General features: G+C 34.3%; 2 protein-coding genes across 4 annotated transcripts in view; both read left to right on the top strand.

The window, feature by feature from the left end:
• The window catches only part of LOC127872861 (uncharacterized), an 87,536-nt gene that overhangs the window by 29,426 nt on the left and 30,217 nt on the right, over positions 1 to 27,893 (top strand). The window lies entirely within an intron of this gene.
• LOC127872862 (uncharacterized) lies at positions 313 to 27,682 on the top strand. Of its 3 annotated transcripts, none has more exons than XM_052416309.1 (3): positions 313 to 908; positions 4,145 to 5,148; positions 25,495 to 27,682. In XM_052416309.1, the coding sequence occupies exons 2-3, from the start codon at positions 4,380 to 4,382 to the stop codon at positions 25,863 to 25,865; spliced, it is 1,140 nt and encodes a 379-aa protein (XP_052272269.1). In that variant the 5' UTR covers positions 313 to 908; positions 4,145 to 4,379; the 3' UTR covers positions 25,866 to 27,682. The 3 variants fall into 3 exon arrangements, with proteins under 3 accessions (XP_052272269.1, XP_052272271.1, XP_052272270.1); XM_052416311.1 differs by lacking the exon at positions 25,495 to 27,682 and adding an exon at positions 8,162 to 9,099 and having other exon boundaries at positions 315 to 908; XM_052416310.1 differs by having other exon boundaries at positions 351 to 426.

Below are 27,893 nucleotides of genomic sequence, written 5' to 3'. Positions count from 1 at the left end.
CAAGACAACACGAATAGAAAGAAACATTTTACCTACACATTTCAAATTTCACGACAAAACAGTGAATTAGATGTGGGTTATATTTTTTTTCAGATTTTTATTTTTTTTTATTATCGGATGTTGCTTCTCGGTAGTAATTGATAAACTTGCAGCAGACAGTTAAAAAAGTGATCAGGAACTGTTAAATCAGTTGCACTTTATGCAGTTATATTAAATAATATTTTATAATTGCATTTGAAACATATTTACCCAATCTGTCACATAGCAGCTTTAAGGCTCTTTCGACAAGAGTTATCCGAACGATAACGCCGTTTTCAATATTGACATACTGTACTTCATACCGATCAATATTCACATACTGTATCTTGATACCGCTCGATCAATATTTTAAACCTTTTCATATTTACCGAGGGAGATCAACTGTCTGTAAGAACGCGGTTTAACGATAAATATATTTTGGAAGTATTAAAGTTTGTTAAAAACATGCTAGGTTTTAAAAACGTTTAGCAAATACAAGGAATTTGAAGTTTATGAAGTATTAAACGTGAAGGCACGTACATTTCTACTTTCGATTTTCGAATATAGGAACATCCCAAATGGCGGAGAAGGGATCAGATTTGAGTTGACTTTTGCTGCAACCTTTGCGAAGAGGATGGTGTCAACAAGGAAGCCATGTTTTTTTGTCAGCAGTGTTCAAAAGGACTTTGTGACGTGTGTATTGGGCTCCACAGGCAGTTTTATAAGAAGCACGTAGCTTATGGGAGGGAAGAGATGGATAAATGGCCTGTTTTCACGAAATTATTTGAAGGGTTAAAGTTTTGTGAACTTCATTCCGATCACCCGATAGAGATGTTTTGTGAAGATCATAGTAAACTGTGTTGTTCTATGTGCCTCTTCCATGATCACAGGTCAGAATGTACTTACCTCAAAATATGCAATTTAAAGGGTTACTGTATACCTTAAACGTTTTTAACATTCTACTTTAACTGAAAGCTCATAAAATAATTTTAAAATTGTTTTTATTATAGATAGACGTTATCTAACAAACACAAATATTTATTTTTCGGAATAGAATACATTATGTTTAGTTTACTATGTGTATTCTTTGCTTAATGCACACATATTTGATATCAAAAGTACACGTTTATAAAAAAAATCAATTTGTTTTTACTCGAGCATTTGCACATAACTATTGTTTTCATGGTGATGACGATTTAGTTCTACCAAGTTAAGAATGAATGGTCCGGTCATTTTATGAATATAGACTCTGCCTTTGGTAATGTATTCCTTTCTCGTCACAGGCGCGAAGACCTAGCTTTGGATTGCATGTTGGTCAAATCAAATTAGTCAATATGACTGTAACTAAAAATGCAAAAACTGGTTTCGGGTCAATACCTTGTATTTGTATTGACCAATCTTGATGTAATTTTGGATTAAGCAAGCTTGCATGTGCATCTAGCTTGTTTTCAATACGTGGTATTCCGGTTTCAGGTCATGGTCACTGCTGTCAAGAAATCAAGATAAAAAAGTTTCTATTCAATAACTTCAGTATACAGGGAGAGTTTAATATAATTGTGTATGAAGGTAGTTAACGTGAAGTCTTTTGAATTGGATTTGGGGCCAGGCATGTGATTGTTAATGTAACTGTTACACAATTATAAAAACCATCAAACAGGTGGTTGCCGGCTAATAACGTTAATTTACGCTGGAGACTTAGCTTTCTGTAGATTTTGGGGAGTTTCTAGTTAAGGTAGAGGTCAATGTTTTAATTTAATATAATATATTGATATACTCTAAATAGAATGAGTTTTGATGAAGGTATTTTAATCACATTTGTGTGTATGTAGTTAACCTACAGACCTAGCTTTATGTTACATATGGGGCCAATGTGGTAAATTTCATTTCTTCCAAAATTAGAATTCTGGTTCCTGGTAAATAAATTGACTGTTTGGATGGAGATATTGCACTGACATTTTCTCAGAGTTTGCTGATATGCAATCATAGCATTGAAGGTCATTCAGGGCAAATCTGGTTATGGTTCATGTCACTGTAAATATAATTGAAAAAAAATGGTTTCTGATAAATAGCTTGAGTTTAGATTAAGGTATTGTGTTGAAATGTTAATGAAGGTTGCATGTATACCTAGGTTCGTATTGCATTCGGGAATAGATGGTTAAGATCGCGGGTATTATTTAAGAAATAATATTTTTCTATCATGGTTTGTTGTCGAATAACCCACAGTAAAGAGTATAGATGCGTAGGAATTAAATCACGAGTGCGAAGCACGAGTGATTTGATAACACGCATCTATACAACTTACTGTGGGTTATTCGACAACTAACCATCATAGAAAAATATTATTTCGATTCTAACACGATTCTAATTGATTTGGTTCAAGTTTTAGGACGTAAACTATATTTTTCAATACTCCGCCCTTCTTAGTACAAAGTTCACTATTTAGTGACGTCATTGAATTGTACAAACATGTGACGTCGTTTTCATTTACAAATATTTTGCAAATGACGTCACTTTCATTGAAAACAACAATCGTAGAAACGTAATGACGTCACGTTTATTGATGCTACTGAAAAGCTGCCATGCTATAAATGTTTTCTGAATTACGTTTCCTAACAAATAACATTCTTTGTAGGCGTGGTTATGCCAATAATCACCAAATATACAATTAGTTGTTTCATTACACTTATATACATGCTACATTTATTACATTTCTTTTCGAGCGGGTTTTAGCACGTGCATTTTACTGCAATATTTTCTTTATTTATTCGGAACTATTTTTGAAACATTAAGCTCCGCCCATAACTTATTGCAGAATAACCCACGCTTGATTTCCTTCTTTGTCTATAGAAAACAAGTCACGTGCCGTGTTAGAATTCTTTATATAGAAAAATGTTTTCGTTTAAACTCGATATTGTACGTGTTTTTAAATTTAGTGTGGTAATTTTCTTACGGACCTTGCTGGCAATGGTATTTAAAACTAGTTGGATCAGGATCAATGTAAACGTAGCTTAAAAAACAACAATAGATGTGTTTGTCAGAAACGCAATGCCCTCTACTGCGCCTTTTTGAAGCCATATATATGAAATTTGACCTTGAAGGATGACATTGATCTTTCAACACTCAAAATGTGCAGCTCCATGAAATACACATGCATGCCAAATATCAAGATGCTATCTTAAATATTGCAAAACGAATGGGCAATGTTAAAGTTTTCGGACGGACGGACAGACTGACGGACGGACTGACGGATAGTTCAAAAACTATATGCCACCCTTCGGGGCATAACAACTGTTTTCCTATCATCACTTGAGTTTGGATAGAGGTATTTCGCTGAGATTATGTGCGTATGAAACTCACATGCAGACCAAGCTTAGGGTTGCAAACATTTTTTTATTAATATCTAAAACGTTGCAAACCTGGTTTCCTGGTGTTCCATGGTGCCATGTTTCTTATTTGTATATATAAAAAATATAATAACCAGCTATTTTCAAGCGGTTTTACGACACAAACCATTGTTGATATTGTAGCATAAACTAAGCATCAATGTATGTATTCTTGATTTATATTTACACAGAAGACAACAATAAGACAAACTAGCTAGCACAATGAATGCTTATTTATACAGAATAAGCGATGAATTAATTATCCGGTATTTAAAAGTGTTTCAAACTCATTAGCAATTATTCACCCATATATTCTGTATTCATAAATACACATGTGAAGTTTAGGAATGGTAAAATTGAAATAATGTTTGCTTGAATGGCATCTTGTGTTAATGCAAATTTTATGTCATTTAATCATACGTAAAAGTCTATAATTAGAATATAATTAACACCTGATGTCTTTGTAGATTCATTATTCGTAGCACGTTTTTCATTAAATATCAACATCTTTTTTAAAGTATTTTTGTTTGAAAGGTTGATCGAAATAATGACAGGCATAAAATGACTAAGTTTTTAACGAATATCACAATATATCTACATGTATGTAATAACCTGCGTTTTTAAATAATAAACGAAGTTTTACACTTTGTATAAATCTTAACTTTACAAACAATACAGTTTTTGTTTGTGTTTTTCTTAACTTTGTGCACTATATAATCATGTTATTTGGATAATACTTGCAGACACTGTGTCAAGCTGGTACTGATAACAGAAAAATCACAAGCAGTTCATGATGAAGGGGAATTGATTAATATATCTTCAAGTATTGCCGGCGTGCAACTAAAGCTTAAAACTTCTATGAATGACACACAGGAATGTTTGAAGAAACTGCAGGATTCGTATGATAAAGCGTGTGATGAAATTTAAACGCTTCGTCAGAAAATCAACGACATACTAGATGAATTGGAACGCAAAACAATGCATGATTTGGACACCTTGCTGCACACAGTGAAACAGTCTTTACAATCTGACACAGACACGTGTTTAAAAGCTATAAACAGTTTAAAGAAAATTGGCGATGCCATTAATAATATTGAAAAGGGTCCGAAAGACCTATCATTTATCGTGTACCAAAAAGCGTTTGAAATGGATTCACAAGCTGAGAAAGTGTTGAAAAAATTGGCTGTCAACAGAAGTCCCTCGGTAGTGTTTAACAAACACCCCTGTGTTGAACAAATACTATCAGATTTGTCTACTCTTGGGAATATTGAATGTGCTGAAAAGCAGACGGACAATGGCAAAAATATTATACTCGAGTGTAAGAAAAAATATCTTCACGATATTCGAATCACAACTGATAAAGAGACGTGCGACATTAGAGGCATATGTGAGCTTTCTGCTGGATACATTCTAATTCTAGACGACAGTAACAAAAGTGTAAAGTTACTCGATATTCAGTTAAAAGTTATTGCGCACGCAGACCTTATTGGCTCTCCAATGGATATGTACACTATCAGTCCTACCGAGGTCGCTGTTACATTTGGAAAAAACATGATTGTCCAGTTTCTAAATGTCAAGGACAGACAGATATATATTGGGAGAAAACTTGATTTCAAACATACATGTCATGGCATTGCTTATTTTAAAAACACGTTGTTCATCACGTCACTTACTGCCGTGTATCAGTACACAATGGATGGTCAGCTGTTAAAGAAGATTTATGAAGATACTTCTCGTACAGACACAGGTAATTTTCCAATTAAACTTTCACGTTTATTTAGCATCGTTTTATACTGTATGAAGGAAGTGCACTTTTATAATTCTAACATATTCCTGTCTTGATATGCAATGGAATGTGTGACTTTTGTTTAATTATAGCTCCGTATTTTGACATATATATTACCTTCCATTGCCGAAAACGAATCTATCCGTATAGGCTGTAATCCAAATTGTGCAAAAATATATTGCATTTCGCGAGGTCATCCCATCAAAATAGTAAACATCCACAAAACAACGTGTAACATTACATGTATTGTGAAGCATTCATTTATGAAAATAATTTGCTTACATATAGTTCAACAAGCTTATGCGAGAACGAATTCACAAATATGCATATATATATATATAGCTGAATTTCACCCGCGTTTGTACTGACTGAATATCTACACAAATTTTCTGACTGAATACTTTCCGTCATGTACAGATTGAAACTTACCATGGTATATTCAGCGTGATTCTTAAAATTGTATGGATAATCTGAATCTCACCGTGGTATTCACAATTTGAATCTCCCCTGTGATATGTCCAGTCAGAATCTCACCATGGCATGTTCCAAATGAAATGTACCATGTAATGTACGGACAGACTTTCACCGTGGAACGAACAATCGGATTTTCGCCGAATCTCGCCGTTGGAAAAAACGTACTGAATCTCACCATGGCATAGGCATGCTGAATCTCACAACGGGATAGACAGACTGAATTTCACAACTGAATAGACAGATTGGATCTCACAACGGAATAGACAGACTGAACATCACAACGGGATAGATAGATTGGATCTCACAACGGGATAGACAGATTGGATCTCACAACGGGATAGATAGATTGGATCTCACAACGGATAGACAGATTGGATCTCCAACGGGATAGATAGATTGGATCTCACAACGGAATATACAGACTGAACCTCCCAACGGGATAGATAGATTGGGTCTCAGAACGGGACAGACAGATTGGATCTCACAACGGGATAGATAGATTGGATCTCACAACGGGATAGACAGATTGGATCTCACGACGGAATAGACAGATTGGATCTCACAACGGAATAGGCAGACTGAATCTCACAACGAAATAGACAGACTGAACCTATGGTAATGACAAACTGAATCTCACAACGGAATAGACAGACTTAATCTCACAACGGAATAGACAGACTGAACCTTACTATGGTAACGACAGACTGAATCTCACTAAGGCTTATACACATTGGATCTCACAATTTGAACAAACTTGGTAGAGGACTATAAGATGTCACTTCATACCAAATTTGGTAGCCCTAGGCCCAATGGTTATGGACAAGAATGATTTTTAAAGTTTACCCTAAATTAGCCATTTATAAGCATATGTTCAATGTTGTGACCCTCGGGGCAGTTTTAAATTTGACCCCAGGGGCATAATTTGAACAAACTAAGAAGAGAACTAATACATGTCAATACATACCAAATTTGGTAGCACTATGCCATACAGTTATGAACAAGTAGATTTTGAAAGATTTCACAAAAAAGGCCTTATATAAGCATATGTTCAATTTTGTAACCCCAGAGCAGGGTCAAACTTGACCCCAGGGACATAATTTGAGCAAACTTGGTAGAGGACTATAAGATGTCACTACATACCAAATTTGGTAGCCCCAGGCCCAACGGTTATGGACAAAAAGATCTGTAAAGTTTTCACAAAATAGACCCTATATAAGCATATGTTAAATTTTGTGACCCTCGGGGCAGTTTCAAATTTGACCCTAGGAGCATAATGCGAGTCATGATCAATGTACCTATGAAGTTTCATGATCCTAGGCCCAAGCGTTCTTGAGTTATCGTCTGACACCACCTGGTGGGCTATACACCCTCAGTAATTTCATACCATACGAGAGCTAAGCTCGAGTATGGTATTTAAGTACTGAGGGAGTATAGCTCATACTTCATAAGTTACTAACTGTGTAACGAGTTACGATGATATCTCAACCGACTACTCGATAACTCGGGGTGTATGGGAATTACTCGGGGTATATGGAACATACACCATGGGCACGTGACCGCTCTAAGCCAATCGGATTAGGTCATTTTTTTAGGAGTTGAGATATAACATAATACAACAACAGCATTGACATACTGATATAGATCCATAAAATAGACAGGCTGGTATTATCAATAGCATAGACAGAGAGAATCGCACCACGGTTCTAAAATGCTTACCAATGTTATTATAATTCAGAAACGGTAAGGGCAGACTGAATTATATCACTGTAAAGATAGATTCAATGTCCCCAATTTTTATACAGACTGAATCACACAACCGTAAAACTGGTTATCGCCAGTTTACCAGCAAACTGAATCTCGCAAGTCTATCAAATTCCTATATCAAAAAGGGTATGTTCAGACTAAGTCTCACAGTGGCCAAGACATTAAATCTCACGTCGGCATGTACACACTGAACCTCAAACAGATTTAGACATACTTAGTTTTGGTAAACGATGCAGATAGTCTGAACCTAACATCGGTTTTTACACATTTTTTCTAAATACGTTATGTTCATGCTGAATCTAACAACGGCAAAAAAAAACTTAAGTGCTCACAGGTATGAACAATTGGTATTTTGTCACTATCTATACAATACATTATCTTCGTGATATTTGACAATACGTCGATATGCAGATCACATTACTATAGTGTAAATATATTTTTTATAACTTATGATAATAAAGCCTTGTTGATATTTCTATGAATTTTGAGCGAAAACCGTCATGACATCAATGAAAAATTGTTTGAATTGAAATATTTCACAAATGCGTTTTTGATCAATAAAACTTTTTAAATTTATTTTCTTTCATTGAAAGCGGACTAAAGTGTCTCTATGTTTTTCATAGAATTAGTTTAAACTAAAAAATATATTTAAATGTTATATTTCCAAATGTATTAATATAATTGATTGTGCATAATTTTTAATATCAAGGTAATAAGTGTCCCATTATATTCCCAGTGTTAAAGTGCGCAGTAAGTCCCGATGGATCACGGCTGTATGTAACCAACTACTCGCACAACAAGCTCCTAACCCTGTCAATGGATGGGACTGTTCTGTCATCTTTAGAAGATCCTGCACTTCAATGGCCTAGATGTATACACATGTCAGAGACAGGACAGCTGCTGGTCTGTGGGTATAGTAACAACGTATTCCAGGTGGATGGTGAGGGAGGACTGGTGACGCTGGCTTCCGATCAGGATGGTCTCAATGGGACAGAGTCTGTATACTACATAGCTCGTACTGGAATGCTGATTGTTGGACATACCAGTAATGACATGTTGTTGATCAATACAAAATGAAGAACACAGTGAAAAAAGAGCATATTACATTGTCAGTAACAATAACAATCCAAACAATTCTGTATTAACGAAACAAAAATGAGGAAAAAATTGTTGATATTATTTACCCCAAAATTTAAATAGTTAAAACTGTGAACTGATTCTGATTCACTTTCAGTTAAAAAGCCATTACGATCAAATGCATCTATGAATAGGAATATTAAACACAAGTTACAAAAACAGAAAAAATATACATGTATGCATAATGTCAGACCTAAACAATAGATTGTTTGTTTACACATATGTATCTCACAGAGAGGTTAGGTAAGTGAAGCAGACTAGTTGTATCGTTAGATTCTAAAACCATCAAACGGTTATCTCTTATTTAAAAGAAATAGCCTTAATATCATTTCTCCAATTCTTTTATAAGCAATTAATTAAGCGTATTTGATGAATATAGCAACAATGGTCGAAAATCAAACATGGAATACCATTAAAGGTATTACTTGTCGCCCGGGCTACTGAAAACAAACCTCTTTTTATGCCTTACTTGCGCATCTTTATTATAGATAGAGATGTATTGTGTTTGCTTTTTTGCTTGCATGCTTTTCGGACTTCCATAACGTTTTATACCTTTAATCTGGTATGTGATAGATGTTAATGCCCAAAGTAAATTACATATAAATCGTCTAATCAGATTTTATGGTATTTATGGTATATCACAAAAATAGAGACATGAATGAATATTATGCTTATTCCCTCTTTTCAAGTATATATGTACCAAGAAGTCATGTTGTATTGATGTAACCGTAAAAAAATGCAATAGCAATATTCGATATACCACTACAGTGGAATTTTACACCACGCCTAAAAAATCACATTCTTTCACCACACTACATAACCGTTTAATAACGGCAGGGCATGCCAATTTCAGTAACAAGTACAATTTACCTACGGCTATTGATTTTCGTGTCGCTAGTCAAAACTATATATCATTAAACAATACTTATTTTATAATACCAAATCACACAGGAAACTCATCCTCACTATGACCAAAAACGGTCAGCTTTTGGAAAACGCCATTTGTACTTGTTAAAACGCCATTGTTTTAGTTTCGAGAAAACAATCTGAATAGGGTCGACCACACGCCAGAGGTTCTGATATCTGTTTATTACTTGTGTACGCATCTAAGCATTTTCAATGAGTGTTTCCTGCGATCACTTGTTGTTGACGCAACGCTCATCGGCGACGTCGAGGCGTCCTCACTACGTTCTTGGCGTGTATTATCTACTTCGACCTTAAGGTTTCTCTTCCTCTTGACTACCATCAAATAGCGTCTGTATTGTATGAATGCTTTACCAGAACGGTCGTTAATGTCTACGCTTCGAGGTGTAAATAAAAACTTATTTTGCATTTAATTATTAAATTTGCTAACACAACATCATTTAAACGTTTGTGTTCTTTAGTTTATTCACCAAAAGAGCTGAACGATTTGCACATGGACAAAGCGTAAAAATAGCATACATGACACACCACATACTCAACACAAAAACACTGACATTGCAATGTTGATCACAAGTTTTGGATGGTGGCATAGGGCATTCAATTTATGTTTGAGATCTGCACAGTTCGCACATAGACAGATATAATTCATCAAAACGAAGGCAAATAGTACATGGGTTTCAAAATATTTAGACAGTAACTGTATACTGTCAACTGTGATATAAATCTGTAATGTTCGAAAAAATCATGAAGCTAAAGTGCATTTTCAAGACCTCTAACAACTTTCCTTATACAAAACAAGGAATTTATAACAACACATTTCACCAGCAATGCATTAAAATGCAACTTAAACTGGGAAGTATAATTCCTTGTGTGTATGTTAAATATTCAGTCGTAAATATAAGAATCGATTGTTAAATATGGGCTGTAGTAAGGTTACTAATACAAACATGTATGTTTTTCAATATCTGTTCGCATCACTGGCAGTATTTTATGATTTCTCTCATTTACAAAAAAACGTAACAAAACTAATCTAACAGCAGTAGAGTAGAATAAATTTTGAAATCTCCAATATCAGAATTTGTCAGGACAATTCTCTAGTTAGATAACCATGGTATTTTCTTATTGAGATTGAATTACAGTTTAAGTTTGTGAACAATTCAATAAAACTCAAAATATCCTATTATAAAAACGACACATCCAACATCATCATTGGGAAGACGTTGCATAAGAAAGAGGTTCTAATTATTGAGAGACATTGTCCCATCTATTAGTACTGCGTCCAAATGGTCTATGAAGTACTTGCTTGAACATAAGAGCTTGATGAAATTCTTGTCAACCTGAAATTGTATCATTTCATTTACACTGTGTGGATAGTGCACAAAACCAAGGGTTTCATTAAGATCTGGGAAGCAGATAAATCATGCTTATATTTTGACCAAGATATTCAGGAATAATGGCTAATTATTGAAGCTTGATTAAAAATACATGCTTAATTAAACCTTCTTTGTTTGAAAACCATCAAACAATGATGCATCCTTTTGAGAACAAAGTAATTAGTGTCGCATTATATTTCAAGTGTACAAGTGCGCAGTTGGTTCCGATGGATTCCGGCTGTATATAAGCGACTATAGGCATCACGAGTTCCTAACTCTGTCTATGGCTGGGACAGTCCTGTAATCCCTGGAAGATCCTGCACTTAGATGTAATACAGGTGTACATGTGTAAGAGACAGGGCAGCTGCTGGTATGTGGGTGGAGATCTCACAACGTAGTTCAGGTGGATAGTCAGGGAGGACAGAGTTGTGAAGCTATGTTCCAAGGAGGATAGTCTAAACTAGTAAAGTATCCAGCGCTCGTATACTACAGTACACATACCGGCAGGCTTATTGTTGGAAATACCAGTGACAACATATTGGTGATCAAAACAAAATGAAGACCACCGAGAAATATCAATCATATAGTGTTGTTAGGAACAATTACAGTCGCAAAGATGCTTTCATAACGAAAGAGATTCGAAGAATCGTTTTTTGTGCATATAGAATATTAGTATATTTCAGTAAATTATAATTAAAAGTGAACTAGTGAAAACGGATATGTGAATCTTATTCATATTCACTTAAAAACGCATTGCTCTCAAATGCATATATGTGTATAAATATATATCCAAAATACTAACAGTTAAATATTGTATGCATAATGTTAGACTCAAACAATACTTTGTTTGTTTCCACTTATGTTTCCCACAAATAAATAAAAAAGGAGAACAAATTTACTTTTATCACAAGATTTTAAAGAAGCGATGATTTATTTGCAATTATAAAACGTTAATGACAAGTCAGCTCGGATCATACGTTGGTGCTGACGAGCCCATCAGTCACGCAGCTGACAGTGGTGTAAAAATGCGGCCCCGAAAAGGCCGACTTGCTCGTAGTCCCTGAGCGCGCAGCCGTCTAACAACAGATGTAGTACCCACTGGTCGACCGTGTGTTTCTCCCTCACATTATCTACTGCCGTCTTGTAGCGGTTTTGAAGATGATAGGCAACAATCTGGGCATCTTATATTGCCGTTGCAACCTTCCTGCGAAATTTCCTTGGCGTATCTTCTACTCTGTCAGATTGTTGGAACTTCTGCCACAGCCTCGCTATGGATGATACATGTCTTCCTAAGAAGAAAAAAACATATAATGCAAATATATATATATTTAGTTATGTCTAGTAGAGTCATGATGCATATAATGTGTTTTTATATTTTACATGCATGTATTAATAAAACGCATAAACGTACACGTCTTAATGACACATCGGCCTTCAACATGCCAAATGCGCGGATGCGCTCATGTTTACTCATACGAGCCATATGTTTATGTTTCCCGTGTGTAAAACCCCACCTGAAATGATGAAATTTAAATAAAATTAGAATTAAATCTCGTTTTACATTTTCTGCTAGCAAATAGATGAAGCCATACAACTTACATTTTTATCAATTCACAAAGTTTATATCTCTGAATCTCTGTATGCTGTCGATTGCTTTGAAAAGTAAGCCACAGATGTAAAGGTCAGTAAAATGTCATCAATGTAAAAGTATGTACTTGAATGCGAATAAATTAGAGTCATAAAAAACATACAGTATTTTTATAAGCATTCCCAAACACATTGTCGAGGCAATTAAATAACCTATCTTAACAATTAAGAATTACCTTTGAAGATTTATTTAAACCTCTGACTAGTTAAAAAATCAAATATTTTTCCTGTTTAGTAGAAACATCATGTATTCATACGCAGGCAGAGTTCTTTTGTGAACACAATGTGTTAATTTGTTTAACCTCACGGGTCAGGCAATATAGTTTTAACCCCTGATCTTTCATGTGCATCGGCTTCATTGTAGTGTCTTAGTAACACTTAAATCAATTGTTATATATCGCCACCTTGGTGCAAAAAGGTACCATGTGACATTGAAATTAGATGGCACATCGTACCTTCTGCATAAATGGTGCGATATACCATCGACTCCCGATGGCTCGAAGTCGCGGGTACCGACATAAACACTTCGAGCCGTCCAAATGCCGAGCATAACAATTCATAATGGAATGTGTTAAATAACAATTGTCTGCAACAGATTCGAATCTTAAATGCAAAAGTGTCCATAGTGCCTAAACTCCGTATTACATACAGAACATGGATAAACAACAACCAAATATTTAATTTATATTCGTAAAGACAGTCATACATCCAACAAACAAATAAAATTCTAGTTATATAAATGTATATTCAATCAGCACATTTTTAAGAAAGACATTTATTTGTCAGAATCAGAACAAATCTGTAAAACATGCATAAGCACTTTCAATTTAATCATAAATTGCAATTTAACACATTGAATATACACTTTAACAAACATTTTTGCACTACAGAAACATTCATACAACTGTATTCATTATATTTCTTTTCGATATGATTTCACTTTGTAACGTTATAGTACATCTTGTGTAATGATACGCAAACATCCTTTTCAAGTACAATCTTTCAATAAATATCATTTAATCAATAATTGCTATATCAACAATGGAAGTAGCAATCGAAAATGACAACTTTGACACCTATGATGTGCGAACCGTGCATAAAAATTACAGACTGGCGTCACCTTAAAGTAAATTAAGGTAAGTAAACAATTGGTTAGGTCATTGTTATCACATTTTACCCATTGATATATGACACTAAACGATTTCTAAATCGGCATTTCTATGATTATTCAAATAGTGTGTTAAAGTGATACTGCACGATTTTTAAATGTGTTAAGTTGTAATATATTGATAAAATGTTATATGTATATGTTACAATTACACAAAATAGAAAATAAAAATTATACATTGAAGACGAAATGCATAAAATGCAACATGCTAGCAAATTCGACTGTACAGACATTTGCGATTTCAGAATTTAATATCTGGCGTATTTCGCATTTTTCTACACATCTTTTTTATTTTAATTTATACTGAAATATTTGTATAATAAGTTCATTTACACATTTTATACAAATTCATAAATATTTGACAAAATCGTGCAGTCTCACTTTAATCGTGAAATTTTTAGTATATTATTTTACACAACGGTTGTTTCGTAAGCATGAATGGGCATAATAACATTAAAATTATTTTTATATGTCGACTTACACTGAGATCTGTTATTAGCGAACCCTTGCAGGAATCGGAACGACTTTTACCTCATACCCATCTTATTGTAGACTTTGACGTGTTCTTCGTTGAATACAAGTTACCGTCTAAGCATAGCACAGACTGACCGCGTTTGTTCATTAGAAGTTCCATGTTGGAAGTGAATTTGAAGGTGTGGGACATTACAATATATACATATTGTTTTCACAGTTTGCTAAATAACATTTAAAGAATCGACAAACTGTAACATAGTTTCTTAATAAGTAAAATAATTAATTAAAATCCGATTTATCGGCTCATGTTGAATCGGCTCACTTTTAACAAGTCGGTAATTTTAACTGTCGGTTAATTATAGGTATTAGCCTTTTATCGGCGTATACTACGTTTTGTCGTGGAGTCAAAATAATGTAGGAGCGACTGTTTGGGTTGATAAAATAATGTAGGAGCGATTTTCCGGGTTGGCAATATAATGTAGGAGCGATTGCCTGCCTTGTCAAAACATCGTAGGAGCGACTGTCCGCCCTGTCAAATTTTGCGTAGGAGCGATTGTCCGTAGGAGCGATTGTCCGGATACCCTTGTGAGTATGCTGTTTCAAAAACACACATTTGCATACGAAGTGTCTCTGCCAGATTGTACTCAAACCACTTAAAGATTTCAATCACGTGATTTGGCGGGAGACGGTTGTGTTTTTGTGCCGTGAGAGAAAAACTGTGGATAAATAATTGAATGTTCGTTAATATTAACATTTTTATGCAATCTACAAGTGGTTTAAGTGCTTTATAACAGGATCTATGGGAAAAGATAGGACAAATAGACGAAAAACAAGAAATAGTAGTGATAATGAATATCCTGCCATCCAAAAAATCGACCCTCTCACCAAACAACAAAAAATTATTAGAATATAAAAAAATGGTCCCTCGAGGAGAATTCGAGACAGGACAGAAACTTCGAGACAACAAGAATCGAAAGAAAGATTTTACCTACGAATTGCAAAATTCACAACGAAACATTGAATTAAATGTCGGTTATAATTATTGCTTTCAGATTTATCTTTCATTTTTTATAATCGGATATAGCTTCTCGGTAGCAATTGATGGCCTTGCAGCAGACAATTAAAAAAGTGATGAGGAACTTTTCAATTAAAAGCACTTTATGCAGTTATATTAAATAATATTTTTGTAAAAGCATTTGAAACATTTTTTTACTAAGCTGTGACGTTGCAGCTTGAAATGCGACACGGCTCTCTCGACAAGATTTATCCGAACGATAACGCCGTTTGCAATACTGTACCTCTATACCGCTCGATCAATATTTAAACCTCTTGCGTAGATAAACTGTCTATAAGAACGTGGATTTAAGTTAAATATATTTTGGAAGTGTTAAAAGTTTGTTAAAACATGCTAGGTTTTAAACACGCGTAGTAAATAACAAGGAATTTGATGTTTATGAAATATTAAACGTTTAGGCAAGCACATTTCTACTTTCGATTTCCGTATAACCAACATCACAAATGGCGGAGAAGGGATCAGACTTGAAATATGATTTTTGCTGCAATGTTTGCGAAGAGGACGGTGTCAACAAGGAAGCGGTGTTTTTCTGTCAGCAGTGTTCAAAAGCCCTTTGTGACGACTGTATTGGGCTGCATACACAGTTTTTTAAGAAGCACGTTGCTTATGGGCGAGAAGAGACTAATAAGTGGCCTGTTTCAACGAAATTATTTGAAAAGTTAAAGTTTTGTGAACGGCATTCCGATCACCCGATAGAGATGTTTTGTGAAGATCACAGAAAACTGTGTTGTTCTATGTGCCACTTCCATGATCACAGGTAAAAATCGATTGTCCTTAAACCATGCAGTTTTAAGGGTTATACCCTAAACTTTGTCAACATTCATCTTTTTCAAAAGGCTCGTTAAATAATGTATTTGCATTAACTATAAAGACATTTTCTAACAAACACAAATCCTTTTTATTCAAAATTAAATACATATGTTTAGCTTACTGTGTTTATTTTTCAGCATAATGTAAACAATTTTGAAATCCAAAGTACACAATAAAAAAGAATTGTTTTACTCAGGCATTTGCACTTCAAAAGCTATTGTATTCATGGTGAATCCAAGTTACGAATGAATGGTAAGTCTTTTTATGAATATATAATCTGCATTTAAGTAATGTATGTCCTGCTCGCCACAGGCGCGAAGACCTAACTTTTGATTGCACTTCGGGCCAGTTAAAGTCAATATTACTGTAACTCAAACTGCAATCATGTTGATTCCAGTAAATACATGTACCTTGTATTTGTATTGACCGATCTTGACGTAATTTTGGACTTTCGGTTTAAGATCATGGTCACTGCGTTCAAAACAGAAAGATAAAAACAGTCTCAAATCAATCACTTGCGTTTAGATGGAGAGTAAATATGATTGTGTGTCTAGGTAGGTAACGTGCAGTCTTTGGAATTGGACTTGGGTCCAGTCAAGTGATGGTGAAAGTCACTGTTACACAAGTAGTAAAAACCCCAAACAGATGGTTGCCGCTTAATAACTTTAGTTTACGCTTACTAATCTTGATGAAACTTACGATTAAACAAGCATGCATGGCGACCTAGCTTTCAATTGTATTTCAGGCGTGTCTGGTTGAGGGCGATGACACTGTTATAATTTTATATAGAAGAATGAAATACTCTTAATACAATGAGTTTTGATGAAGGTATTTTAGTTACAATTTGTGTGTATGTAGCTTACTCACATACTTAGCTTCATATTACGTTTTGAGCCAGTGAGGTCAATTTTATTTCTTCCAAACAAAATAAATATATTTTGCACTGATATTTTCTGAGAGGTTGCTGATATGTAAGCATAACATTGTAGCTCGTTCGGGCAAGTCTGGTTAAGGTGCCAATGTTAAAAAAAATGACAAAAGGTTTCTGCTCAATAGCTGGAGTTTGGATTGAGATTTTGTGCTGAAATGTTGTATTTATGTAGCTTGCATGTATACCTAGGTTCGTATTGTATTCGGTAACATATGGTTTAGATCGCGGTCATTGTTTCTTGAAATAGAAAAATAGCGTTTCGTTTAAAAAGCTCGAGATTGTATGTGTCTTAAAATTTAGTGTGTTGGTAATTTTCATACGGATCTGGCTGACGATGGTATTTAAAACTAGTTGGATCAAAGTCAATGTAAACGAAACTTAAAATACAAAAACTGTTTTCCGATTTTCACTTGAGTTTGGATAGAGGTATTGCGCTGAAATTATGTGCGTAGGAAACTAACATGCAGACCAAGCAAGCTAAGGGTTGTACAATTATTTTAATTAACATCTCAAACGTTTCAAACCTGGTTTCCTGGTGTTTCCATGTTTATTGTCTATATTTATCAAAAATAATAATAACCAGCTATTGCGTATTCGTTTTACGACCATAACCAATATTAATTCTGTATCATGAACAAAGATTTAATGTTTGTATTCTTGATTTACATTTACACAGATGACAACAGTAAGAAAAACAAGCTAATTCAATGCATGCTTGTCTATAATGAATAAGCGATGAATTATATATGCGGTATTTAAAAGTCTTGCAAACTCATAAGTAATTATGCACCCATCTTTTTTGGTATGCACAAATATACATATGAAGTTCAGGAACCGTAAAATTGAAAACATGTTTGCTTAAATGGCACCTTGCGATAATGCAAGTTTTATACCATTTAATCATACGTAAAAGTCTATAATTAGAAACACACTTGCTGATGTCTGTGTAGATTGATAATTCGTTGAAAGCACGTTTTTAATTAAGTATCAACTTATTTTTTTTAAATATTAGTAATTTTATGTCTGTGTTTTTCTTTACGTTGTGCAGTTGATAGCATTATATCATCATGCTTCAATTGCAGGCTTCATTCTGTTTAGTAAACACAATTCCAATAGAACAAAAAATCCTGCGAATTATGTTAATTTTATCGTCAGTTTATATGTTATTATAGCTAAATAATAAGACAGTTTCAATCTGAAACGTATTGTACAGTATTTGGACAATATTTGCAGACACTGCGTAAAGCTGGTACTGATAACAGAAACATCGCAAGCAGTTCATGATGCAGGGGAATTTCTTAAAATATCTTCAAGTATTACCGGCGTCCAACTACAGCTTGAAACTGCTATCAATGACACACATGAATGTCTGAAGAAACTGCAGGATTCGTATGATAAAGCGTGCGATGAAATTCAAATGCTTCGTCAGAAAATCAATGAAATACTAGATGAATTGGAACGAATAACAATACATCATTTGGACACCCTGCTGCAAACACTGAAACAGTCTTTACAATCTGACACAGACAAGTGTTTAAAAGCTATAAATGGTCTAAAGAAAATTGGCGATGCCATGATTAATATTGAAAAGGCTCCGAAAGACCTCTCATTTATTGCGTACCAAAAAGGGTTGGAAATGGGTTCACAAGCTGAGACTGTGTTAAAAGAACTGACTGTAAACAAAAGCCCCTCAGTTGCGTTTCACAAAATCCCTGGTATTGAACAAACACTATCAGATTTTTCCACTCTTGGGAAGATCGAAAGGGTTGAAACACAAGGCAACGAGATAGTACTCGAGCAAAAAAGCAAATATCCTCACGATATTCGAATCACATCCGATAAAGTAGCGTGCGACATAAGAGGCATATGTGAGCTCTATTTAGGAGACATTCTAATTTTAGACTGCAATAACAATAGAGTAAAGCTACTCGATATGCAGTATAAAGTTGTTGCGCACGCAGACCTGATTGGCTCTCCAGTGGATATGTGCACTATCAGTCCTAACGAGGTCGCTGTTACATTTGCAGGCAGTAAAACAAACAAAATCGGCCAGTTCCTCAATGCCAAGGACAGACAGATAGTTATAGGGAGAAAACTGGATTTTAAACATACATGTCATGGAATTGCTTACTTAAACAACACGTTGTTCATCACATCACGAACTGCCTTGTATCAGTACGTAATAGAAGGTCAGCTGGTGAAAAAGATTTATGAAGATACTTCTCTTACAGACACAGGTATTTTTAACATTTTAACATGCGACGTTAGTTACTCATAGCTTTCAACTGTTTGAAATAAGTGCAATCGTATCATTCTAACATATTGTTTTCTTGAGATGCAAGGGAATGTATGAATGTTGGTAAATAATAGCTCCTATTTGGACACAAGAGTAACTTTCTGTTGACGAAAACAAATCTTCCTGTGTTGTTTGTGAAAAATGATAAATATAATTTAATGTGGTAGTTCCATAAAAATTAACGTTCACAAAACAAATAATAACATCACATGTAAAATCATTCATGCCTTCATGACAATAATTTGCATACTTGTATTACAGCACACTCATATCAAAAGCCAATGAATTTGCAAACATGCATAACTATACTTAATCTTATTATGGTTAAAATTCTGAATGATATCACAGGTATAAACGGTATAGAAAGTCTTACTGTAACAATGATAAAGAAAATCTTAATATTGTCGCGAAATGCGAGTAATTTACTAGCAATTTTCCTGACCCCATGATAGTGTTGATAACTTGGGTAAATTGGCTTCATTAATTAGTTCAAAGCTAGGGGTTATGTTTACAGTATCTCTCTTTAGTTTAATCAGACACCATGTCAATGCTTTATCTGGTTGAAATACTACAGACTCCATATTCTTCAGAAATTCTCAGTTAGAATTTAGGCTTTAAAGTAGTAACAACGAAACCTTTTTATATTGTGCATTTATAGTTATATTAAGACCAGCTATAAGTGAACAATAGTTGCTTTTCGATCTGCAATAAGGATATAACTTAATATTAAATGAAAAAGTAAAAACTGCTTATTTTGGAATATTATGAAATTTGTGATAAAATAAAAAATATATAATACAATCTAAAATATTAATAAAGTGTTGTGTTATTAATGAACTCAGTATAATGATTAAATTGTATACAGTCCTAACAGTTATTCTAATCGAACAATCTGCAAACCTCGCTTCATCGATTGGTCCCGCGAACCGGAAATATACCAGTGACACAATTTTGTTCTATCTTCAATCTGAAGATCTGGAAAAGGGAACTTTGAGTGTAATGTATTTGAATAAAAAGTGGAAAAAAAGGAATGTTGTGTATGTCTTCAAGGAACAGTATAAAATGTTGTTGAAAAAGCATAACATAAAAGAGAAAGAAATCAAATCAAAGGACTAAAGTCCTGAAAGACGGCACAGGGTGACAATTTAAAATCGGACACAGTGTACATAAAGGAAAATAAAAATGGAATAACGTATATCATCCAAAGCTAGATGATTGCGTGAGTAAAATAGATCATTGGACACTTGTGCAAAAAAGAGAAATAATCAAAGGATTACGATGGCAAATCTACAATACCTTAAAGGCTTAAGGACTAGAGCCATCAATGCTCTAAAAAAGAATTAGACAATATGGACTTCAATTGGTAAATACTGATATATCTTCATGCAACCAAAAAGACTTGACAGATGGTATCAGCATATGTGTTTCAGCTATAGAATCTTGCAGTGAAAAGCTACAAATTCATTCAGACAAATTAGCAACGACACTCGGGGATACAGATTCTGAGTTAACGGACGTCATCTTAAATGAAGATGTCACGCTGCAAGAAAAATCCATGAATCTAATTAGGAATATTCAGCACCTGGAAGGAACAATTAAAATTGGTGAAAGTCAAAAGGACATGCGCCCTGATCAGGATCTTATACAAAGGCTACTTGATCAACAAATGAAGTTACAAAAAGAATTCGTTCATAAGCAGAGTAAAAATAAGACGGTGACAAAAGAAATAAATGATAGACTCCCAAGCTTGAAAGCATGTCATTCAACGGAGAACAAATACGATGGATAGAATTTTGGGTTTCTTTTGAAAGTGCTATCCACAACAACGGAAGCCTATCTGGCATTGACAAAGTCAATTACCTCAGAAGTAAACTCAATGGTGATGCACGCAAATCAATATCAGGACCCACTTTCTCTAAAGAGAACTATTCTGTGGTCGTAAAAATTCTTCATGAACGCGTTGGAAATAAACAAGAAATAATTGATATGCATTACAATATGCTGATGATTATTCGTCTTCCAAAGAATACTACACATAACTTGATAGCATTTGTAAATGAAATTGAGAAAAATATTCGCATTCTTGAAGTATTGAATCAAAACGGAAACCAGTAAGTATTTGTAGCAATAATCAAAAGGAAAATACCATCAGAAGTCCTATTCCAATAAGAATTCTAAAAATGGGGCAGAAAACAAATGGTGTGTTCCTAAGCTGCGCGAAATGCGGCTTCAATATATCACAGCTCGAGAAAACACAGAAAAAAGTGTGCAAGATTCAAAGGAGTGTGCTGGGTATAAACTTAACAAAGTAAGTCAAAGGGAAAGAGAAACTCCAAGAAATCATCGCATTCACAAAGTGGAATATGATCAAAGACATGCTCAGGCACTTGCAGCGGCTCCTTCAATCAAAAGAAAATGTAGATTCTGTGCTAATGCCCACTAGAGCGATGATTGTTTGAAGTACAAGACAATTGAAGAAAGAAAAGCATGTCTAAAAAGAGTTGTTTCAAGTGCTTGAAAGAGGGACATGTGTCTCATGAATGCAAGTCTATAAACAAAAAATGTGTGCACTGCGGGCTCATTAAAAAAGGAAAGAAAAGAAGGCAAAGGAGCTTGGTCTTCAATATGAAGGAGAACAAGAGATTAAATTAGTTACGTTTGGTAGCAACAAAATGCAAAGTATTGAAAACAAAGGTAGCAAAAATGAATCTGAAATTGAAGGATGGCAGTGAAATGCTTATCACTGCAACAATTGTGCCTACCATTGCTGGAACAACTGCACAAATGCATTTGGCAATCTACATAAAGGATGTGTTCAAGTCTTTGTCCAGACATCTAAAATTAGCCGATAAGTACCTGTAAAGGCTGAATTTGGAAGTTATTGATTGGAAATGACTTAAATTTAGACATTATCCAGAATGAAAGAATTCAAATTGAAGATGGACTGTATCTAAAGATGGATGGATAGCAACTGGAAGAACTGACGGGAGTGGAGCAATTGGTGACATGAGTATGCTAATTCTCACTCCAGGAAGAACTTTAAATGATTATTGTTTGTTCAGTGAAGTTGATAGCCCTCTTCCAAACAAACCTAATATTGAAGACTTTAGGAACATGGAAGCGATCTGAATAAAGAATTCTGATTTACTGCGATGAAACATTGCCAAGATAATATAAAGTTTGAAGACGGACGCTATAGTGTCACATAGCCTTGGAAAAAATGAAATAACTGAATTACCATAAACCATTAACAAACACGTTGTTACAAAAACCTGAACTTATGGAAATGTATGATAGCATTTTCAAGGACCATGAACAAAAGGGAAAAATATAATGGGAAGAAAGGGACCACAGTAATGGTTGGAAACACTACCTACCACATCATGTTGTAATTACCCCTGAAAAGACAAAATCAAAGCTTCGCATTGTCTACAATGCATCTGCAAAAACGAAGAAAGATGGGAGAGACTTAATGATTGTCGTGGACCTGTTTTACTGAAAAATTTATATGGAACTCAAATGTGTGTGTCATGTTTAACTTTGATGGTGTAAATATGTGTTATATATAAACAAAATTGACCAAAATTAACAAAAAAAGCTTTTGTATAATTGTTTTTAGTACATGTATGGATTTTTGCCATTTATTTTCGGTTTTATTGTTTATTTCAAAAAGTTATATAAGATAAACGGTAACGTGTGGTTGGTACAAAATATACTTCTTGGGCATGTATTGATTTTTGAGTAAATGATTTGACATAGGTGGAGAAACGAAGTGTGAGGTTGGCATAAAACATGTATTGGTGATTTAAGGTTCATGATTGGTTTATGTATGGTTGATTATAAGTTCATGATTGGTTCATGTATGGTTGATTATATGTTCATGATTACTTCATGTATTGGTTCATGTATGGTTGATTATAAGTTTGTAATTGGTTCATGTATGGTTCATGTAAAGTTGATGATATGTTCATGATAAGTTTATGTATTGTTTATGCAAAATTGATTATATGGCCATGATCTTTTGACGGGAATGTCGCGAAATGCGAGTAATATACCAGCAATTTTCCAGACCCCATAATGTGTTGATAACTTGGGTAAATTGGCTTTCTTAATTAGTTCAAAGCTAGGGATTATGTTTACAGTAAGGCTCTCTCTTTAGTTTAATCAGACACCAAGTCAATGTTTTATCTGTTTGAAATAATACAGACTCCATATTCTTCAAAATGCCCAGTTAGAATTAAGGCTTAAATGTAGTAACATCGAACCTTTTAATATTGTGGAATTATAGTTGTATTAAGACCAGCAATAAGTGAACAACAGTTACTTTTCGACCAGCAATAAGGAAATAACTAAATATTAAGTGAACAAGTAAAAACTGCTTATTTTGGAATATTATGAAACTTGTGGTAAAATAAAAAATAAAATACGATCTAAAATATAAATAAAGTGTTGTGTTATTAATGAACTCAATGTAGTGATTAAATTGTATACAGTCCTAACAGTTATTCTAATCGAACAATCTGAAAACCTAACTTAAAATATTAACATGGTATAGCCGGATAAGTGTCACACCGATAGAAACAGACTGAATCGCACAGTGATATTAACATACTGAATCTCATGAACGTCCCAGAAAACATGTAATATCTTCCCGAGATGGGGACTGTGTAGATTCGGATATTTTCCCGATTTTTGTATTTACATTATTCGACATCGACATCGGCATACTGCCGTCGCTCCACCGCCATGAACCCGAGATTCAAAAGGATTGACCCGACATACGGCCGATAAAAATGGCAGAGAAAACTTATTATACTTATCCCATCATTTTCGTATTTGTCTGTCTTCGTTTACGAAAAAGACAAAACAAATATGGGAAAAACACACTTGAATATCAAATAAGATTATGGAAATATACGCAAAACTGTTACTGGAATTCTTTGTTATTTTTGTACAAGTTTGAAACACGCCACAGTTTATCTGATTAGGTGTAATTTCGTTATTGCGGGTATTATGCTGGGATTAATAAAACACTATAAAAGTGTTAAATGGGCACATTATGACAATTGAGATCGTTTTTAATAAAAAATAGACATTTAAAATGCAAGGATTAATAACACGATAGCGCGAGGATGACCGATCATGCTAAAATGGACCTGTTTCATAGTTTGAATATATAATGTATTTAATTATCAAAACTTTAATAATAACAATTGTTTTAGATAATTAGTATAACATGGAAAAAAATATAAAGTACCGCACAGGGTATCGAGCCGGGATGGCTAGATGCAAGCGCCAGCTCGCTTCTACTGCATCACGCAGACTTTTGAATCTTTGTTACAATTTAAACCATCTCGGCAATATGCGCTTTTGTTTGATTATCAATGAAAACATTACCAAACGCTTTACGATTTTTAAATTGTCGATTGAATATTATAGAAATAATGAAAACACATTTTTTAAAACATGTTTAGTAAGAATTGTTAATTTCTTGTTTTAAAATATGTATACAGTCTTTTTTTGGAATATATGACAATTTTGTTGAATATTGTCACTTTTGAACTGTCCCTTTAAACTATCATACTGTACATAAGCGTTATCTGACACTTTTGTAAAAAAGACGATAGACAGATAGGTAGATTAGATGAATAATTAATTGTCATCAACTGGAATTGGTTCAAACTGATTTTTGTTACAGATAATTTTTCATAATTTTTAATCAATGTAAAAGTTCATTTAAAGTATCTTCAATTGTGTACTTTTCACATGATAGTGCGTTGATGTCATGGTAGTTCGTGTTGTCAATGGTTATGCTCCTGGTTACTTGCAAGTTTGTCCGAGCAAGTAGTCGGTATAGACGTCGATCACAAAGTGACTGAATCTTGCTATTCCCAGGAGGCGAACTAAGATGGCGGATATATCTTTAGCTGTTGTTGGCCCGAAGTGATGGAACAATCTACCAAGTCACCTTAAAATCATTGACAATGAGTGCTGTTTTAGATCAAGACTTAAAACTCATTTGTTCAATCTTTTTCACGGATAACCAATGTGCAGTGTTTGTGAAGCGCAATATAATATTGTTATAATACTTTTTGCGCTATATAAGTGACATGTATTTGTATTTGTATGTTAAAAGCAATTTGGAACTTTATTGTTATATTTGCAAATTGCATAGTTTTATTAATCGTACATCATTGATAATAGCAAGTAATAAGAATAGCGTTATATTTCCAGTATTCAAGTGCGCAATAAGTCCCGATGGATCACGGCTGTATGTAACCAATTACATGAACAACAAGCTCCTAACCCTGTCCATAGATGGGACTGTTCTGTCATCCTTGGAAGATCCCGCACTTAGATGTCCTAGAGGTGTACACGTGTCAGAGACAGGACAGCTGCTGGTGTGTGTGCATGGATCACACAACGTAATCCAAGTGGATGGTAAGGGAGGAGTGTTGACGCTGGTTTCCAAGGACGATGGTCTGAATTATCCAGAGTCTGTATACTACAGTGCTCGTACTGGTCGGCTGATTGTTGGAAATACTAGTAATGATTTGTTGGTTATCAATACAAAATCTCTGTTTGTTACTTGTGTACGCATCTAGGCGTTTTCAGTGAGTGTTTTCCTGCAATCCAATTTTGTTTACGCAGCGCTCAACGGCGACGTCAAGGCGTCCTCACTACGTTCTTGGTGTTTATCTACTTTGACCATAACGTTTCTCTTCCACTTCACTACAATCGAATAGAGTATTATTTCATTAATGTTTACCAGAATGGCCGTTCATGTCTACGCTTCGAGGTGTGACAAAAATTATTTTGTATTTATTATTAAATTCGCTTTCTCAACGTTATGCAAAAGTTTAGGGTCGTGGGCGGGGAAAGCAGTCAACACGCTAACGTCGACTCATGAGACAGACTCATTGTAAACTTCAAAATCTTAAGAGATGTTCATTTGAAGAGTAAGGTATTTTAATGAATAAAATGTATTTTTGTAAAGGGCGTTTTGATTTTATTAGACGTACCTTCTCTTTGAACCTTTAATACATGTATGGGGTTGTCAGGGTGGCAAATAATCCGATAAACGCGCCTACTGATATCAGAAAGCTTATGTTAACCATTCAATTAGAAGTGTGGATGATAACTCCCTCACCTAAGTCAAGATTCGTTTCCCGATAGACATTCTGCGGAAAGCAAAAGCATTCAAAGGGTCTAGCATCTTCGCGAACGAGAATCTAACAAAACTGAATGCAAAAGTGCTGGCTTCCGTCCGTCTGAAACAGCCCAGCGACGTCGAAAAAGCTTGGTCCTTCGAGGGCAAAATATTTGCGTTGTTTAAAGGCAACCAACATTCAACGCAGATAAAATACCCGGATTTCAAAAACTGGTTGGAAAAGCCGTGGCCGAAAAAATCCTATTCGGAGAGTGTAGAAAATCCCGCTCGTGCTTTAACCAGAGTGGCATCAAATAAATAATAAATAGCCTATAGAAACTTTGCATAGAAAAACTTGTATTTCCAATTTATTCACATGGTTTACCTGCGCTATTAATGTCTGTAAAAGGTCCCTATATGTAATGGGGTCCCATGCGGCCTTCCAGCTATTATTATTTATTGTTGTATTTTAAACGTCCAAAATAATAATATCAAAATATATTGCACAACACCATTGAAGTTACAGTATGTTAAAGAGATAATTAAACACTACCTCTTTTAATCAAGTAGCATAAAGAGTCTAGCTACGCACATGCATTGTGCTGTTATTATAACGCAGTTACGCCCCTTGTTATAAAAATATCGCGCTTCAAAATGTGTATGTTAAATTGATGAACTTATTACACATAATTAATGAAAGATCTACCTGTATAAGGCGAGTATAATATGAAATATTATTCATCTTAACACAAAAATAGCTATATATTGTATTTTATTTTTTCCAAGACTGTAAATATTTTATTGTGTTCTTTCTTAAATAGCCCCCTTTTTTATATATTCATGCTTTCTGTTTTTGAGAGCACTACACTTTCCCCTATGCTTTTGATATATTTGTGCTTTCAAACAGTTTATGTATACTAAAGCAGTTGTTTTTGAGTGTGATGTCTTAATGTGAATAATTATATACATATGTTTAATGATCTATTTATCTTGTCAACTTGTTCCGGTTCATATTTTATATATTGCTTGTAATACAACATTACTGCAACCAATATTTTTTTCAGATAAGAATACTTATTATATGGAAACCGTTTTCTTATTTCTTAAGCTAGAGCACTTGTTTTTGTGATCATTAATATGCTCTACTTATCATCTTATTAGTTGGAATCCATACATTTTTTGCATTTTATCAGTACGAACGCTGATACCATATACTATGCATATAAATATTGCTATCCCTGCTAGCATGACCCTTGATTTTTCTTGATTTTAGAAAAAGTCTGTATTTGTGTGTTATATATACAGGATTTTTTTCCTTTCTGTGTGCATATAGTCCAACATGTATATATCCTCATGTATTATAGTGTTAGAATTGTATTTTGATACACCATATTATGCATGTAACAAGAATCCAGTGAAACTATTTAATTTAGAATAAAACATATTTAATAATAATAACATTCATATGATTATGTAACTAAGC

This window comes from Dreissena polymorpha, chromosome 3 (genome assembly GCF_020536995.1).
Source record: "Dreissena polymorpha isolate Duluth1 chromosome 3, UMN_Dpol_1.0, whole genome shotgun sequence".
In the NCBI taxonomy this organism is placed as follows: Eukaryota; Metazoa; Mollusca; class Bivalvia; order Myida; family Dreissenidae; genus Dreissena; species Dreissena polymorpha.
This window is presented reverse-complemented; position numbering and strand designations above follow the sequence as displayed.